At 40.4% G+C, this 18,816-nt stretch overlaps 1 protein-coding gene across 2 annotated transcripts; it reads right to left on the bottom strand.

Moving 5' to 3' along the window:
• Positions 1-537: 537 nt before the first annotated feature.
• Positions 538-18,395, bottom strand: LOC131593017 (periodic tryptophan protein 1 homolog). Of its 2 annotated transcripts, XM_058865160.1 has the most exons (15): positions 18,267-18,395; positions 18,114-18,172; positions 15,762-15,919; positions 15,228-15,313; positions 13,668-13,764; positions 12,030-12,140; positions 11,141-11,271; positions 10,500-10,573; positions 8,305-8,401; positions 7,210-7,271; positions 5,323-5,434; positions 3,919-4,009; positions 3,414-3,535; positions 2,862-2,967; positions 538-2,184 (listed from the first exon to the last, which is right to left on the bottom strand). In XM_058865160.1, the coding sequence occupies exons 1-15, from the start codon at positions 18,330-18,332 to the stop codon at positions 2,069-2,071; spliced, it is 1,488 nt and encodes a 495-aa protein (XP_058721143.1). In that variant the 5' UTR covers positions 18,333-18,395; the 3' UTR covers positions 538-2,068. The 2 variants fall into 2 exon arrangements, with proteins under 2 accessions (XP_058721143.1, XP_058721145.1); XM_058865162.1 differs by lacking the exons at positions 18,114-18,172; positions 18,267-18,395 and adding an exon at positions 16,019-16,716.
• Between the last annotated feature and the right edge of the window lie 421 nt (positions 18,396-18,816).

Here is an 18,816-nt window from a genome sequence, read left to right as displayed (position 1 = left end):
TTTAATATTTACATATGCTGAAAAAGAATGTTCCTATTTCTGATAATGATGCTAAAAGAAGTAACACCATTTTTTGATCATCTGCCTCTCCCAAGCTTTCCTGGGACATGGTATGTGTAGGAGCACCGCCATGAACTGGGGCAGCTAAAGAACTCTAGCTTTGCTGTGTCACTCCTCTGGCTGTGCTGCAAAAGAAGATTCAGCTGTGCTGTGTTCTCTGACAAGGTAATGGGAGGTGCCCTTGGGAAAGAGGCTCTGCCTCTGGCCCTAAATGGTCCAAGCGTAGCTATACCTCTCCCTGTACACTGTAGTTCCTAGAGAGCTCCCAGGGTTCTTGAAACCTGAAAACGCTTGCCTCAGATCAGTGTGTGATCAAAAAGCTCCAGAGAGACAGGTGCTGGGATCTTGATAAGTCCAAGGAAAGATGTTTTGCTTTCAGTAATGCAATTGCTTCCAAAAACAAAAGCAACTTTGCGAGCTACAGTGCCAATTATATTACTAGGGGTAGAGGTAAGATAAATCACTTACCCTCAAAGATCTTAACACAAAGCATTTATTAAAAATTAAAGCTTTGAAACAGTTCAAAGTTTTCAATGGAGAGGAGTTGAATGGAGGTGGTTCTGGTACTTGCACTTTAAGCTTCACAAAAGCATTGTTCATTTGTCATCCACACATGATTCACTACTGCTTGGCAGAGACAGGATGGAGGCAGGAATCCTAACAGATCCAGAGTATTCTTCATTCCTGCAGAGCCATGCTGAACACCTTCACCAGACTAGAAACAGCTGAAGTAGCTTCACAAGCACCCAATTACCCTCTAGGGATAGGGAAGAAAGTCACAGACTTGCCTTTACCCCATCTGCAGTTTTACAGAGACACAATTTATCTGCTTTTACTCACCAGAATGAACTACAGAGAGTGAGGGTGGAAAGCAATGGGCAGAGATTGACAGCTATGACTATGATCCTACAGCTGCTTTGGCATCAGTGGATTTAATACCCAGGGCATTTTTGCAGCAAGAACACTCTACAGGAACCTTCGGTGTGTGCAGAGGGGAAGTGCTCAATGGAGGGTAAAAGCATCAATTAAGTTCCTGAGGTAAAGCACAGGTGGGTGTTACATTATAAATGCAAGGAAATTCTTTGAGTCACACCCCTTGATTAGGTTCCTGATTCTGCAGCCAAGGAGCTTAAGTTGGTGGTTAAACTGATACTTAAACTTTCCTCAGTTTGGTGTCAGGCAGAAATGCCTGGGCAGAGTTAAGAATATAACACAGAGAACTTTTCACCAGGAACAGTGACTAGCTGGGATCCCAACTCTTGCTTTTTGTCCTGACAGCCTCTCATCCTCCTTGAATAGCAAATTCTCTTGAAATACATCTGGAGTGTGAAAAAAACCCCAATACTATGTGCAAAATCACTAAACTTCATGTTCTGTGGAACCTGGAAAAAAAACAACCCAGTCTTGGTAGGACAGAGCTGGGTTATTTCTGGTTTCATACTGCTGATATCAGTGTTAAAAATACATTCCAGGATTCTGCTTGGAGACTCCAACTTACTGCGTGAGAACTACTAAAATTTAAAAAGTTACATGGAAGATCTTTTAAAATCTGTAAACCTAGCCTCAAATTAAGGATAAATTATCTATTTACACTTGTAATTTAATTCAATTAATCTCTGTTTATTTATTACACAACTGTTGTGTGAAATACTTTTCCTTATGCCCTTAGAAGGTAGAAGATAAAACTGTCTTTGCAGAATTCAACAAACTTCTGTAGTCACAGAATGCTTTTCTAGTGACTGTTCCATTTTATGTATCAACTATATATAGCCCCTATTTCAGGGATCATTATCTCAGGTTAAAGCGAGTGATTCAGTCTTTCAGAGCTGGTAACAGAGGCAGGAGCTTAGAGCTTAACCACACCACCACCTTTCTTTGTCTGAGATGAAGCAGCCTGCAGATTGCAAGACACCAGTCATTTCCATGAACTCTCACCGAACAGGGGCATTTGTAGAATACACATTAGTTGTAGTCCAAATAATTACTTTGACTTTTTATCTTTGGTCCATCATAATTCCATTGCTGTCTCCAAATCATTGCTGCTACTGCTGGCCGTGGAGCTGGAAGCCACAGAGTTAGCACTAGCCAGGATGAGCCTCTCTCTGTTTCCAAAAACTTCATTCACTGCAACACAAACGGGAATTGCTTAAATGTTGAGAGAAGACTACACCAGGGACAGCCTGGTGAGCACCACGGAATGGAAATCCTAACCTGTTGTGGTTTCAAAGCTCTTCCCCTGAAGCTAAAGGTCAGAACAATTGCCTACATATGATACTTCAATTACAAGTCCTGTTATTTTTCCTCCAGAGCATCTAGAGGTTTCTTCTGCATAATTCCTGTACGTAAGTACAGTAAAATTGATGAGGTTTGAAGAGCACATCATTAAGTTTAAATAATTTATTTCTGGTTTTAGTCTCTGGTTCCCAGAAGGCTCTTAAAAGCCTCTCCAAAAAAAATCATGCTGTTTAGTTACATGTAGCTACAACTGATCAAAACCTCACTTTTCTTCCCATAAGTACTCAAAAAATGTGATACCAAATCACATCAGGAAAAAAATAAAACATAGGTATTAAAAGAAATAAGGCATTACACTTCAGCTGCAAGAACATAAATTGTGTCAAGCAGTTCTCCAGTTTAGAAAAAAACCCACATTTTTGGAAGCTGAAAATGTGACCACACATGCAGTCTTGAAGTATTTAAAAACCTATGGTTTTCTGTCCGGGTCACAATACATTACTGAATACAAATATACCCTGCAAGCAAGGGAAGAACCACCACATTCAAAGAAATGAGAACATTACCTGCAGAGATCTTGCTTATATCCCAAACACGCAGCCCTTCCCGCTCTCCTCCAAAGGCAAAGACAAACGGGAAGTCAGGGCAGCAAGCTGCACAGAACAGAACTCCCTGGCAGGGTAGGAGAGAAAGAAGAGAATTTTTTTTTTATCTTAAAATGAATTTGTCATCTGAAAAAACTTTCATCAAGCAAGTTTTAGCAAATGTAATTAAAAGTTTCTGAAACTTCTTTTGTAAAGACATAAAACAAAAGTCAAGAGCTACTAATTATAAACAGTTAATCACATATTTCTCTTGAATGTAGCAGATGCAAGCTCGAGCACCCATAGTTCTACTCAGAAGACTGTATCTGGAATTTGGGTCTGAGGCTGTGAAGCAGTCTGCCAATTCCATGTGGAATACTGCACTGTGATGAGAATGATTTACCCAGAATATGTTACTATTTTTTTCCCTATGAAACCTTGGGTAAAACAAGATTCAAACTAGACAGAAAAAGAATAAGCAGACATAGTTTATATATAAAACTTATTAGAATCAATAAATAAATATTACTATACCATTTTCATATCCCTGGAATGGACTAAACTTGGTCTGTCTCCCAGGATATCCCAAATTTTCACATATTTGTCAGCAGATGATGTCACGAGGCACCCTTTGATCTGACTGCTTAGTTGTAGCCCTGGAAGATGAAGAGTGCAGCAGTGTGAGAGCAACAGGCAATCCCCATTTCACAGAGATAAGGATACATTTTGAAGTGAAGACATGAGAACAACCCCAATATTCTCCTCACACTAAACTCCATTCCAGAACAAAGAAGCAGAACATGAATGGAAGTTCCATGCTGCCACTGGTCCCTGTAGTGAGAGCCACGGGAATCATGCAGGACAATTTTGCCTCCCAATCCCCCCAGCAATGATTTGTTTCACATGCCAGCTACCATGATTAGCACACACAACTTACTTGTTAAACAAGGAATCACTACCACCTCAGTGCTATGGATTAAAGGCAGCTTCCAGATGTGCCTTGCCTACTTGGGACAAACAGGACACACAGACAATTTACCTGACACCTCTTCATCGTGAGCTTTCAGAGTAAACAGGGGCTTATCAGCTCGAGCATCCAGACAATACACAAAGCCATCGTCTGTGCTTGCCTAAGGAAACCACAGCATTTAAAAAACAAACAGCCAGTCACTCATCTGGGAAAAAAAAAACCCAGTTAAACCCCCACCTCTGATCTGAGACAGACACAACTTCTTCCTAGGACATGTTACACTGTTCCCAGGCCTGCACCCCCAAAACCAGGCTCCACCCATCCGGTGCCCCAGCTATTCTATGATCCTCAATTATGCTGCACTGATGACATGGAAGTCTTAATCCCATGCAAATTTCTTAAAAGTGTATTTTGAAGAGAGTTGCCCCACTAAGTTTGGCCCTCAGGGCAGGCAATGAAATGCAGAGCCTTCAGTCCTTTCTTGACTGTCAGTTCCAGGCTTTTGGAGCCATCAGTGGCTGCACAGTAGTCCTGTACAAAACTAAGTGTGATTACACCAGGAGAGATCCACATCATAAACCAAACAGAGCTGAGCAGCCACTTCTGTTGGCTATGTACACAAAGCAACAGAGAACTAGACAACAGCCACCGATATAATAGGGAAGATTTGTTTTTAAGTTCTGTTGCAAATTTTTGTTATAAAAAATTCAACAACATCGAGGTATTTTTCCTTTATACTCTAGGTGGCTGTTGGTCTCTTCTCCCAGGTAATAAGCAACAGAACAACAGAAGATGGCCTCAGGTTACACTAGGGGTGGTTTAGATTGGACAGCAGCAAAAATGTCTTTACTGAAAGGGTTGTCAAGCACTGACACAGGCTGTCCAGGGAAGTGATGAAATCCCCACCCCTGGAGGTATTTAAAAGCCGTCAATGTCCATGAGGCACTTATGGACATGGTTTAGCGGTGGACTTGGCAGTGCTGGGTTAATATTTAAACTTGATCTCAGAGGACTTTTCCAACCAAAATGAGTGGATCACTGCATAGCAGCCAGGAGGACAGTGCCCTCTAGCGCTGACTCCAAACACTGAATTAATATTCAGGCTCCTAGTTCTAACTAGCTGTTTCTCAGCTGCAGTTACTTCATTGCATAAAACACAACTGTGCAAAGGAAAATATATCCCAGCCACTGAACTCTGCAATGACATGACCAAGACTGTCACCTCTGGAGTGAAAAAGCATCAACAGCTTTTCTACCGTCAGAATGAAGATACCAAATAAACTTTTTGAAGATACTTTTTGAAAAAAACTACCTACAAACATCCTCCCCTAGACTGCATTTTTATAATAAGCAGCACAAACCATCCAAATATTCATTGGCTCCATTCTGATTCTGAAACTGAAACATTATGAACACTAAATACAGGTTAAATGACATGCAACAACCAACCAGAACAGAAAAGCATGTTCTCACCAAGAAATGACAAGGTGAAAAATGATTCCAAATAACTCTCTCAACCTGACCACTAAACCGCCACACACGATGGCTTTCCTGGGGGTTTCTGCAGTCGTACAGCACTGCTGATCTAGGGGACAAAGGGACAGGAAATAAAATTAAAAAAACAAAAAAACAGGGTAGAAAACTTCATGACAGTTTGCTTTCCCACTGATATCTACAGAAGCTCCATGTAAACTATAATTAAGAAATTAAATGGAGACAACTTCACTACTTAGTCTTCTTATTCAGTAAAAGATTAAAATCTTGCAGATAAGGACAAGATTTTTCCATGTGCTTCAAAGTTTCATCTTGGTTACCAACAGCCACTCTACTGACACTAAGCAGAGCTTGAATTTACTCAATACATAAGATACTTATCACATAGCAGACTGTAATTATGCAAATATATCACTTAATTATAAACAGACTTCAGTAAAGTCAAGTAATGATGCACTCATTAGGAAATCGTTTTGTTATACATATGCATATGTTTTCAAATTAAAAAAAAAATAATTCTAAAAACCAACAATCTTAACAAATAGTTAGAGAAACCCTACTCCACAAAGGATAAAGTGGATGGCAGTTAGTAGGTCCTCTGGAATTCTTTACAGACACATGCTCAGCTGAGTGGCTGCAGAATCTGTCCCAACTCAAAAAACTCCAGGGTGCAAAGGCAAGGGAGGAGTGGTCATGTCACTCCAGCATCGCCTCACCACTATCAACATCCTCAGCGTAATCCACTCCCACTCCATCATATAATTAAAGAAGTGGGATGTCGGTTTCCCAGGTCTTTTACCAGGCATTTTACACATAACACACAACTGATTAGAGAATCAGACTGATTCTTTAACTCATAGTCTGATTTTCAGGCTATGAAGCCATCTCCCAATGCTCACTGAACTGCCTGTGTTCCTGCAAGGCTTTGCAGGAAAAATCCATAGGGGCAGTCTGTTAGTTTATGGATAGCACAGTGGTTTAGAAGTGTTCATGGCACCAAAAGGGCAGCTAAAAAGGGATCAGCAGCTGGTCACTGCTTGGATTTAATGCTTCCTTTTATCAAAGGAAGACAAGACGGAGGGAAAAGACAGAGGCAACAGCAAAACAGCAACAACAGCAAAAGGTCCTCCTCCAGTACTTCAGCAGATGCAGCAAGAACAGAAGCCAGGGAACTTGAAGGCTTGGGTAAAGATTGGCAAGTCTATAAATTATTTTAACATAAGGACAAAGTCTTAAAAGCAGAATAAAAAAATCAGTGTAAGAAAATCATGGTGATAGAACAAAACTTAAAAGTTACTCCATTGAGATGGGAGAACAGAGAGGGAATTCTTTGGGGTGTCAGGGCTTACAAGGACTGGCAGCTACAGAGTAGTCCAAGTGTACAGACACAAACCATTTCCCAGCATCTCCAGGCTGCAATCACAGGAGACAGCCCATTACACTTTGGCTATAGAGTGCCTAGAGGCTGGAGGGAGAGAACTGGGATTTTAATATCCCTCATGCCTTCACCCTGGCCTTACTGGCTGGCAAAACCCAGGCAAATGTTCCAAGGAATAAACACTGAAACGTTCCCAATGAAGAAAATGCCATTAGGCCAAATTAAGAAATAAATTCAGTTTGGAGCAGGCAGACACCTGGCACAGAAAATGTCAGTCCAGATGGTTAAAGCATTTGCTACCCCTGAAAAAGAGGTAAGGAAAACTACATCCTGGCCATATGCAAACCTGGCTTCCTTGCTGGAAAAAAATAACAGCATTACTCAAATTGACACTGTTATAAAAAAAAAAAAAGAAGTAAAAAACGAGGCTTAATTGAATAGGAATCCCCTCCCCAGGTGCAACATGTGAAAACATTACCCTGACATACTTATCAAACGATCCAGAAACGAGGGTCTGAGTTTCAAATGGGTGAAACTGCAATGTCTGGACCTAGATAATGGAAGATTTTATGTAACATACATATACAGGAACTTTCTTGGAACAAAGTGCACCCATCCCAATCCTAAGCCAGCACACAGTCCTCCCCAAAAAACCCTCCTAATTAAACTTGTTGACACTCAGATTGCTCAAAAAATAGTGCAAGAGATGTGCATTATTTCAAATACCCCCACCTAGTGAAAACAGTATATTTTCCAATATAATTTGACTGAACAGAGCTCCATGCCCCCTTTCTGCCCTAGATGAAAAGAAGAAAAGAAAAGAAAAGAAAAGAAAAGAAAAGAAAAGAAAAGAAAAGAAAAGAAAAGAAAAGAAAAGAAAAGAAAAGAAAAGAAAAGAAAAGAAAAGAAAAGAAAAGAAAAGAAAAGAAAAGAAAAGAAAAGAAAAGAAAAGAAAAGAAAAGAAAAGAAAAGAAACTGAAGGTAAAAGAATATCTGCTTCCAGTTTGGGTAAAAAGGCAGATGTTAACAAAAAAATGAAAATCAGGAGTTTGTCAAGGGCAGTGACTTTGTTAGCAGCAAAATAAGGTTACAGCTATTAATAACTAGCTTTACATTTTAATTACTATGAGATTAATTCATTTCTAAAGTACCCATCACTATGGTATTTTAGTATGATTTATTTTAAACCTTTTCACCTAGAACAAACTGTAACTGACACTCATTGTTCCCTTAAGAGAGTTACAGTTTGACCTATGTTCAGATATCTATTTTTGTAGCTTATACCAGCACTATCATATTCCCCACCATTAGAGCCAATGCACAAAAAGCATTTTAAAAACTGTTATAAATCTTTATTAACTTTCTAAAAGGTAAGTTATGTAACATAACTTTAAAGTAATTTTAAAAAGCAAACAGTGCTATTTGCAAAAGCAACTAATTCATAAATTTAAACAATTCTGCACAGATGTTAGAAAATTAGAGAACTGCTGTTCTGAGGGTTGACTACCAAGCAGCAAATGAAAACTGCAGTTACATTTTTGTCTGTATTCTACAGTGGAAGAAACACAGCAATTATTCCATACCTTGTCTGTATGTAGTGTCAGGCTGGCTGCTGGCTTACCCACAGCCATGTCCCACAAAATCACTGTGTTGTCAGCAGAGGCACTTGCTAAAACATTCCTGGTAATGGATCAAAAATCAGTTTTAAACTTTTTATACAGATACAAATGGATTTTTTGTCAAAAACCCAAAACACACAGAGAGCCCAATCCTGAGAACAGGTACACTGTGGTCTATAGATTACTTCCCTCAAGCCTGAGGGATAACTCCCTGAAGGCAATTCTAAGTTATAAGTAAAGATTATAAATAGGCTATATTACATTACTAGAACACTTCTAACAATAACAGTTCTGCTCCTACTTCCCCTGACATTACTTACAATACCATTTACTTGACGATTTCTCCAACAAAACAAAGTAATAAAGGCTTTGAAGCACATTCTTTCCTTTGACATTAAATAGTATGTTTAAACATTACCTATGCTATTTTGTTCTGTTTGCATATGCATACAGTCAAGAGCCTGACAAACCTGTTTGTGAAATATTTTGCTATTATCTGTTTATACACCTACTGAAGAGACAACACTATACCCTTTGTAGACTGCTGAAAGTATCCACTAAAATTTCAGTTTGCTTACAGACCCCACATTTCAACTCAAATTTGACCAATTGTGTTAAGAGCAATAAACTCAGCTTAAAAGTTGGATCAGAAAAAACAAATCAATACATCCCCAAATGCCAGTCAAAAACACACTGCAATTTCTATACTGCTTCATTGCTCTTAAAATGAGACTTATTACCTCAAACATGTTGTTTCTGATTGAAACTGCTCCCCCTCTCCTTTTTATATTAATCAAGTGTTTCTGACTGAAAGAAACTTTTCCAATCTCCTGGAAATGCTGTTTTCCCAAGCAATGTTACAAGGACAAGTTAAGAAAATGCATAGTGAAGGCTGTAAGAACATTTTACACTAACACCACTATGACTTAGAGGCAGAAAGTTATTTGTAGAGAGCTGTCACAACACGCCTTGCTTAAAAGAAAGGAACAACAATAAAGCATTTTATATACAAGCTGCTCCAAGGACTTCCTTGTTTTGTCTGTAAGCTGCTCACTTCAGGGCTGGTTTTATTTCCTGAAAGACCTACCAGTATCAATCAATTTGTAACTCAGCACATAACAGAATTATGCACTTCAGACTTAACTACTGAAGCCATGATTTTCTTAATCCTTGTTTATATTATCACCGGATCATTCCTAGGAACACAAAAGCTCCTCTTTTGTAAGAGTGATGGACTGTTCACTGGCAAACTCTGTGCATATGTGTGCAATTTAAGAACAACAGACTGTAAATTAAGAGTGCAATTTATATACATTTACTGAGGTTTGTGTGGGTGTTTTCTTCGTCACTATCTAGACAAGAAAGCAGTACAAGTGAAGGCTCACACCTGCTCATCAGAATATGCAGAGATGTCTGTGTACATCCTCAAAGGCAGAGGCATTTTATGACAGCAGAAAAATTAAATTAAAAAAAACCCATCAGCCTGTGTCTGACTGAAGCAATTTCAACCCCTGCTGAGGATCCTGACAGATGAACTGTTGACAACCACCTAAGTGATAAAACACCAGCAGCATCTTTACTTCAGTCAGCACATTGTCCTTGACCTCTGCCCCAAGATGGACCAGTTTTGTGTTGCTTCAACAGCAGCACTTCATTTCTAGTTCATTCAGGCAACAGGGAATTTTCTCTGCCTAGACACATTTCTATAACCGAGCTATTAGGGCTTTTACACTCTTTCCTGTTCACAGCTTTGGGGCAAAAGCCAGAAGGAAAAAAAACCAACAGAACAGTGAGGACTTTGTTATACAAATCTACTTCTCTCTGTTGAAATAGTGGTGTAGGCCACTGGCAGATCAGCATAGCTCAGGGTAGCCCTTCTGCTTCTCCAGTTTGAACAAGTGAAATGCAGACAATTTATCAAATGGCTCGCACCCACCTTTGCCCTGCTTTCATCTGGACAACCTGCAAATCAAAAGTGACCTGCAGCAATATACAAGTATTTTAAAAAAAGAAAAAATCAAGAGCTCTAGTTAAAAAAAAAAAAATAAAGTGTATTAATTTCAGCAGTGCTTTCAAGTTTTCAGATTTTGTGTGAAAACTGTATGCCTAATTAAGATTGCAATTTTCTAGCATCCATTGTTATTCAAGTATTCTTTTACCTGCTTTGTGTATTCCATGAAAGATCAAGCACAGCATCAGTATGTCCTTCCACAGTCCCTTCTGAAGATAAATTCTGTGTACACACAACATAAACAGACTTGAAAATTACAGCTTCAGTGCAAATCAAGCATTACTCCACATTAGTATGAATCCCCATAAGCCTTCAAAAACAACTTTGTATTAAATTACTCTCACTTGCTGCAACATAGCTTCTGAGAGAACTCTCTGCACCACCTGCACCCTGCCTCCTACCCCAGATCACAGACTGCTCCAGCTGCTGGGTTTACAGAACTGGTTACTCCCTTCAGGCTAGCAAAAGAAACCTCATTATTTCCAGCTAATGTGCAACTTCTTCAGCTTCTTTCTAAACACTCCTGGCAGTTCCCTCTCTCTCCTCCCAATTAACTGAGCTTTGGGTCATTGAAACTGCCAGTTCCTTCAACTTCTCATTTCAAATAGTTAAGATTCAAAGTTTACTGGGACATCACCCCATTCCTGTTCTGCTCTTAATTCCAGGCTTTAGTTATTTAAAGAACAATTAGCATTTCAAATAATCTAAGGGGGAAAAAAAAGGCATTATTACTATCCCTGCTCTAAATTTCCTCCATCCAACCAGGAAAAACCATTCTGCAACACCTACTTTCTTTCCTTTCTTTTTCTTCTTTTTCTCTTTCTTGACTCCAAGAGAAAAGACTGGTTCCAAGGATTCTACTACATCAAGGTCCCAAATATCAATGACTGGGGTCATGTTACCCACTGCAACATAATTTCCTAAACAAAAAGCCAAATGCAACCACATTTATTGTATTATGAAACAGCATACTTGGCAACTCAGCTGCTCCTTATTTCTTTGGTTAAGTAAAACTTATGTGCCACAATCTTCTACTTGAACATATTTATGTTTCTAACTGTAAAGGAGCAATTGGAAAATATCAGCTGACAGTACATGTTGCCAGAAAAAAATTTACTTGCTCTCCTCCCCTCCAGTACAAGTAACTGTTCAAACAAGCTGTATAAAGTTGCATGTTTTGTTTGTTTTAAAGAAAAAACAAACCAAAACCAAACCACATCCCCTGTACTATGAAAAAACAAATCAGTTTCACAGGAAAACACAGGCAAAATGTTAATAAATATATAAATATATATATAAATTTTGCCGTGGTTTACATTTAATTAACTGCATTTCACATAAAGAGAATGAACAAAAGCATCCCTTTGTTTGCAAACAGAAAATAAAGCAGATTTTAGAGACTGGTCTGGTCCACTGACAATAACTCAACTGTTTGTAATAAAAGCAGTATTTTAGTAAAATCATTTGTTCCAGCAGCATCACTAAGATGACTGTATCACCAAGCAAAAATACCTGATATTCACATCTTGGTTATCCCAAGTCAGTATTATCTTGATATTAACATTGATTTTATTTCTTTGTACTGAAGGAAGAAATTATTTAGTACCAACAACATTACACTAACATGCTTTTCAATCATGCTTTTATCTGGACACTGACAGTATCCTTTTTAATTTACCTGTTGATTCATCTGGACTAGGATCAAAATTCAACCACTCCAGACTCAGAGGGTAAGCAGGCAAGATAATGTCATGATGTACATAAAATGAGTCTTCTTCATGATTATAAACTGAAAAACAATTAAAGTTATGCAAGACATCAACGAAGAAGGAAAACAAACAACCAAGAACAGGTAAAGGCAGTTGTGGCAAAAACTAAATTGTCAAGGAGATGTAGAAGGTAAATTCAGAGTCTTCAGAGTTTTACTGTAGAGGCCAGACCCTCTACAAATGTTGTACCTCACAGAATTACACAAAATAAACATTCTCCTGTTTACTTCGGATAAAGAAGTGACAAGTTCAGTCAAGGTTTGATACTTTTACTTTGTTTGTACGATCTCTTCATAATACATGCTCCATATCCAGCACTTTCTACATCAGGATACATTCATTTTACAGGATTCGCAATTAAAAAAAAAAATCCAGATGAAGCTGAAAGGGAAATGAAGGTAAAAAGACAAACTAGAGGAAGCTGAAGAAGTCAGAAGGAGTTATCTTTAGCAGATGGTAACTGAGATACAGGAAAAGTTTTGGTAAAGCAGCCATATACTAAACACACGATCCTGTAGCCAACTATTTTACTCCTTAAAATAATTTACCAATTGGACAGCAGAAAAAGCCCATTAATTATTTTAATAACACCTTATCACACACAAAATCACAGTGGCACTTTTAAGTGCATTTGACAGATCTTCAGATACTAACTGAAGTCTCCAGTTAACTAAGTTATCTTAGTAGTCAACTAAGACAAGGTTACTCAATTTTAGAAACTGCAGAAGCCTTTGCTATTATTTTGTAAGTTTATATTGGGTACAAACTTACAGTTAATAAAATTAGTAAACACCTCCAGATACAGAAAATGCCACATGCTGGTATCTGAGAGATGCTTTCAGACATTTTAGTCACATTGGCTGCTTAAAATGAAATACTTTGCTTACAGAAACATGGACCACAGCACAAGCAGCCAGAAACATTCCCAAAAAGAACCACAGTAAACAAAGATGATAATTTCAGCATGTTCAGTAGTATTCATCAGCTGCAACACAAAAATCTTTTACACAGCAAAATTAAACCTATTTCTAGAACAAGCAGTATCCAGGCACTATTACAGACTATCACTTTTAAACCATGATGCTAAAGGTGCTGGTCTTCTAATCCTAGCAGTGGAAAGCCCACTTAAAGAAGGAAGGAGAAAGCCAAAGAAAAAAAACCAAAACAAACCAATAAACCACTAGAGGATGATTGCAGGATATGGAAAGTAAGACTGGAACGAAGAGCATATATTCAGAGAATAAAAATGCCATCATATTTTCTAAAAGTTTCAAGAAATGAAATAAGGAAAGGAATTGCTATACAGCCTGAATGAGGCAATCTGATCCTTTAAATAATCCTTTAAATAAAAGTAACTCCACAGGAGTTACTCTAGTCCTGAAAAGTAGCTAAAGCACCATGACATGGAAAAGGACAAAACATAGAGCAGAAGAGGAGAAAAATCCTTCCCAAAACCAACCCACTCCCTCTTCAACACAGCCACATGGCACCTGCTAGGCAAGACATTCCCTATGTCCCCTGTAAAGAATAAACCCTATTTTACTCACCATGGACCTCCAAACTACAGCAGTCTTTATCAACTCTGCCACAAAGGACAAGATTGTCACTGGGTTTAATCAAAAAGTCCTCCTGTTCATACTGTTCCTAAACAGCAAAAAGGAGAGGACAAGGGGCTTTGTGCAAAGCACATAAAAGCATGAAACTACACATATTCAAAAGGTGGAATCAGAAATTATGAACCACAACTGAAAATACCCAAAATCCAACATCCTGATGCCCACCCACCTAAAACCATGTTATGGTGCTAAACAGAGAAAAGCAATAACCAGACTGGGTCCTGGGGAGAGTGACTACTCATTAAATTAGATTGAAAGGACTTCTATGTGAACATAGGTGGGTTTGTAAAGGTGTTTCATTATCAAATATGAAACCATATTTCAGGCTATCCTGATGCAGCTGATTGCTGAAAAGCAAATCATCACCAGGAGTCTACAAACCAAGGTGATTTCCCTTGTGCTCCTGCGCCTTGACCACTTATATAACAGCATTTTACTCAATAACAATGCTGCAGCTGTTCCTCACATCCAAGAAATATTTCCACTGTCTACTTCTTGGAAAACATTTCCCAAGAAGTACTGCCTACAGTACTACCAGGCATTCAGCTGTACCAGAGCAGATGTAACCTCTCATCTGATTTACCTGTTACTGAGGAATGGAAAGAACTTGGGAATTTTTGGTGTGAAAAATTAAGAACTGTACAGAAGTCAATATTCTTACATAGAGTACCATCCTTCCCATCGTCAACACATCCAAGACTTTTTGGACTTCTCAAAGTTTTTTGGTTTTTTTAATTCACTTAAAGTATACTTCAGTATTCGAATTTTATCAAGTCCTGCAATTCTCTGAATTAACTTAAGGTTACACAAGACTTAGTCTTCAACGGTTCCAGTAGTAAATACCAAATGACATTTGAAATGAAAATGCACATTCAAGAACTTACAGAATCTGGGGAAAGAACTTAAGCATAGGAAGAAGATCTTGAGAAAAAGGTGTTCATTTTCTGTATATCTACAAACCCAGCTTCTGCAAAGTTGCTTCACATCTGACAGTGGGAACTAATACAGGCAGAAGCAGCCAATGACACACTTTATACATATATATATGTGTGTATACAGAACATTGATATATTTATATATCAAATACCTTCCTGAGTCCACCTCAGCCTGATTTCTTACACAAACTAGTGGAAGGTGAAAGAGTCTTGCAATCTGAAATTTTCTCATTTTGGCCACTAGTGGCCCAAGACTTGTTAATTCTTCAAGTGTTTCCTGTGTCTTACTAGGCAGGTGAAAAACCACTCTGTGTACAGAAGTGCATGGTTTAGTTAAGGAGCCAGTTCACCTGAACCTCCTACTTAAATGCAAAAAGCACAGAAAGAAGGGACTGAACAAAGCAACCTTAGAAGGAAAGAGCATCATCCAATCAAAAATCTGGCACACCTTTGAGAAAGGACTGCAAGCACTTACACATCCCAAGGCAGAGTGGAAAATTTAACTGCTTTTGAAGTTTATGCTGTTAAAGATACTTAACATTCTTTACGTACTCACAGTGGTTTTTAGAGTGATGTAAGGATCATTTTCATTGCTCCCATATACTGCCAGAGTAGCCAAAGAGTCTCCAAGTTTTAAATCACCTAGGTGGGAATTTCAGAACACTTTTTATATATGTCTGTAACAAGCAAAGTTAGAAACTCCAGTACCAATACCTATTACCTATACAGCAAAATATCTAATAATAATAGCCCAGGAGTGGGCTAAATGAACTTCCAAGTTCCAAACATAAGTACCTGAGTAAGATAAACTACTTAGTACTTTCAGGGACTTCTACTGCTCTGCTCCAGCACTACGGCAGCCAGAGTGACAGCCTTTCCAACATGCTCTTGGTCCTAATGTCAGCAAGGGTGACACTGAACTGCTTCCCTCACTAAATCACTTCCCAAGTTGGGACAAGCAAACAATTAAAACTGTGCATTTCCAGCATCTGAAACTTAACACAGTATAGCCTTAGGATATTAAAGTCTTAAGTACAAGTGGAAAGGTTCTTCACTTACACTACACATCTGCCACACAAATTTTTCTTACCCGTGTATTCCTCTTCATCGTAATTGTCCAAATCATATTCATCCAGTTCATGATCAGACAGCTCTTCTTTGCTTTGGGCAGACTTGGCACTGCTGCCAGGCACGGGTGCATTTGTGTCACCTGCTGTCTGGCCTTCATCACTGCCACCAGCACCATCCCTGTGGAAAGATACACAGCTCTGAGAAACTGTGGCAGACACACAGAACACTTCCAGGGGACTGCTGGAGAGACTTCAGCACACACTCCCAACTGCTTACATGGCTTTCAAGTCCTTATGCCAATACTTTTGAAATCCATTCACTCTTTCTAGAGCCTCTCCTAAAATACAAGGCATCTATAACTCTCAGGCTTTCAGAGAAAGTTTTCCCCTGAAAAGTTTTCATGACAAAAAGTGGCACAGATTTTCCTCAACAAGGTGAACTGTGTGTCCAAGTCCCTTTCTCTTACACATTTTCCATGGATACAATGCTCTCGACCTCACTTCTGTGTATTCACATGTGTCCATGTCATTCCTTCCTTTCTTTTCCCCACTCAGAGGCACGGTCATGTGTGAGAATTCTCACATTTCTTCAAGCTTTTTAAGACCTCGTTTCTTCATACTACCCATACTTAAGCGAAGTAAAAATAACATAGAATTCATTAGGTAAAGTCACACTGTAGATTCTTCTTATGAGGTAAAATCTAGAAAATGCAGAACTTTGTGGCCTCAATTTTGCATGCAAGGAATTCAGGAAAAGGAAATGCACATTAAACACTGGCTGAGAAGACAACAGACACCCAAAGTGTCCCAGCGGAGCACAACCCAAAGAAACTCATCCCTGCTCAACACCCCATATTCCTGACCTTCTGCATGCAAAATTCCCAAGCAACAACGAGCCAAGGCAGTTCTCAGATACAGTTTCTAAATTAAATATCAGAAACTTAATTTTCTTAATTTGTACAGTAAAATAAACACTTCACATTAATAACATAACTAGAGACAAGTAATAAGAATTAAATAAACTAAATCAGAGTTTGATTTGTGATATCTGCAGAGAAAAAAGTGAGGTGTTGCAATAAATTCTACCAATTACAACAAATTATAAATAGATCAACTGTTTCAGATGGTCTTCATATTTCCATCCTGAATTTTTACAGAATACATAAAAAAAACAGCACCTCAAATCTTTCCATGCTTCTGAAATTGTAAGAGAAAGGAAATCACTCAGAAAACCAAAAGTTTACACATAGAAAGGGGAAACAAGTAACCCCACAGAAAACAGGAATGTTAATCAGTTAAGAAATTAACACAATATGAGAATCTTCCAAATGTTTAAGATTATTTTGTAACTATTAAATAACCAAAACCAGAAAATAACATAATAAAATACATCCTGGGATGATACACTCTGTTCAGCAGTAGTGTCAATGATACATCCAACAGAAACGGGGTGGATAATATTCAACATACAATAAAAACACTTTCTGCTACCTGTTGCATCTGTTCAACCACACACACTGTGGCACAACCACACACTCTACACAGCTGAAACACTCAGAAGCCTAAACCTATGAACAGATCTATCAGAAAACGGCCAGAAAATGGAATAAGACCTCAATTCCCATTTCTTCTAGCCAAAAGAGAGATATTTATTTGTCTTCTATCATGTTTCCTAAATATATCACTTCTTATGTTAGTTCTGTACATATTTTTTTTTTTTAAGCAGAGCGACAGAACTTAACACAACTACATAACTAAAGGCTCTCAGTGCTGAGGTGGTGATGTCTCCAGTCTCACTGTGAGTCACAAATACACCCCTGAGTAATGTTTTCCTTTTTTTACCAAAGCAGGAATACCACTCTAACCTCCACTGTGCCCTCCCGACCTAGCCCTCTGTCCCACCCTCGGTATAACTTTTCCCCAGTCAGTTTGGGACTCCCAGCTCGGTTTGCCTCATGTCCAAAGGCAGCGCCTTAGTTCTCACTGGAGCGGAACAGGAGAGAGCGCCAGGGCCCGCAGTGCCCGTCCAGCCCGCACTGACAACTGCGGGGCCCACGGGAACGCAGCCGCGCTGTCCACGACGGCCGCAGCATCCACTGCACCCCCTGTTCCTCCGCTCGCCCCCGGGACGGCCGGTCCTCCCGCGCTGCCCTGGCACGGTGTCTCCGGGAGGGATTCCCGGTGTGCTGCCGCTCTCCGCTCCTCGCTGCTGTTCCCCGGGCCGGGCCTGCAGTCCCGGGGCTGCGCTTGCCCCGTGCCCGGGACGCCCCATGCGCGGCTCTCTGAGCGTGGGGCCGGGCCCGGCGGGCTGCAGCCGCGTCCCGAGCAGAGCCCGGGGGCGGCGGCGAGTCCCTCCCGCTGCCCCGCCTCACCCCAGCCTGTCCTGCGCCTCCTCGATGAGACCCTTCAGCTCCTCCTCGCTGAGCTGCACCTGCGGGGCGGACACAGAGGGGTGAGGGCGGTGGCGGCGGGGGGTGGCGGTCGGGGTCCCCTCGGCGCGACCCCAGCCCCGGCCCCGGCCCCACCTTGTCGGGTGTCTCCTTGGCCACGCCGCGCCGCACCCAGGCTGCGCAGGGCACGGGGCAGCTCATGGCGACACCGCCGCACGTGCGAGCGGCCGGGCGCGCGACAGTGACGTCACCAGAGGAGGGGCCGCCCGCCGCGGTGGGGACGGGGGCGGAGACTGTGGCGTGACGTCACCCCCGCGCGCCGGGGCAGTGGCGCGGGTACGGGCGCGCCCTGAGGGACGGGCGGTGTCACCTGAGAGGGACGGGGACGGTGGGAGTGCTCCGTCTCTGGGATTTGTGCAGAATCCCGGCATCAATTAAATTGGAATAAATCCTCTGAGATCACCCGGTCCAACCTTCAAGTGCTCTGCTCCCCACACTGGGTCTCACGGCTTCCCTCAGGCACCGGCAGAAACCTGCCCTGCCACTGAAATATCCCGGCGGCAATCCACCGAAACGAGAAGTTTAGAAAGGCCTTTTTTTGTTATTGGTCCCTACATTTTATCCAAGGAAAAGAAGCCAGCGCACAAAGGCCATAGGGAAGTGCAGGGAGTTGTGAGGGACTGGC

This window comes from Poecile atricapillus, chromosome Z, assembly GCF_030490865.1.
Source record: "Poecile atricapillus isolate bPoeAtr1 chromosome Z, bPoeAtr1.hap1, whole genome shotgun sequence".
NCBI lineage: Eukaryota > Metazoa > Chordata > Aves > Passeriformes > Paridae > Poecile > Poecile atricapillus.
Note: the sequence above shows the minus strand (reverse complement) of the source record. Positions and strands in the feature narration are given on the sequence as shown.

Bases quoted from the DNA above. Each gene is read 5' to 3' on its own strand.
- LOC131593017 (XM_058865160.1), bottom strand. From the start codon at position 18,332: ATGAGCTGCCCCGTGCCCTGCGCAGCCTGGGTGCGGCGCGGCGTGGCC. The intron at 13,765-15,227 runs GTGAGTACGTAA...TTTGCTGTTTAG, and splicing joins ACATCACTCTAAAAACCACT to GAACAGTATGAACAGGAGGA. The intron at 11,272-12,029 runs GTAAATTAAAAA...CTTTTTGTTTAG, and splicing joins TAGTCCAGATGAATCAACAG to GAAATTATGTTGCAGTGGGT.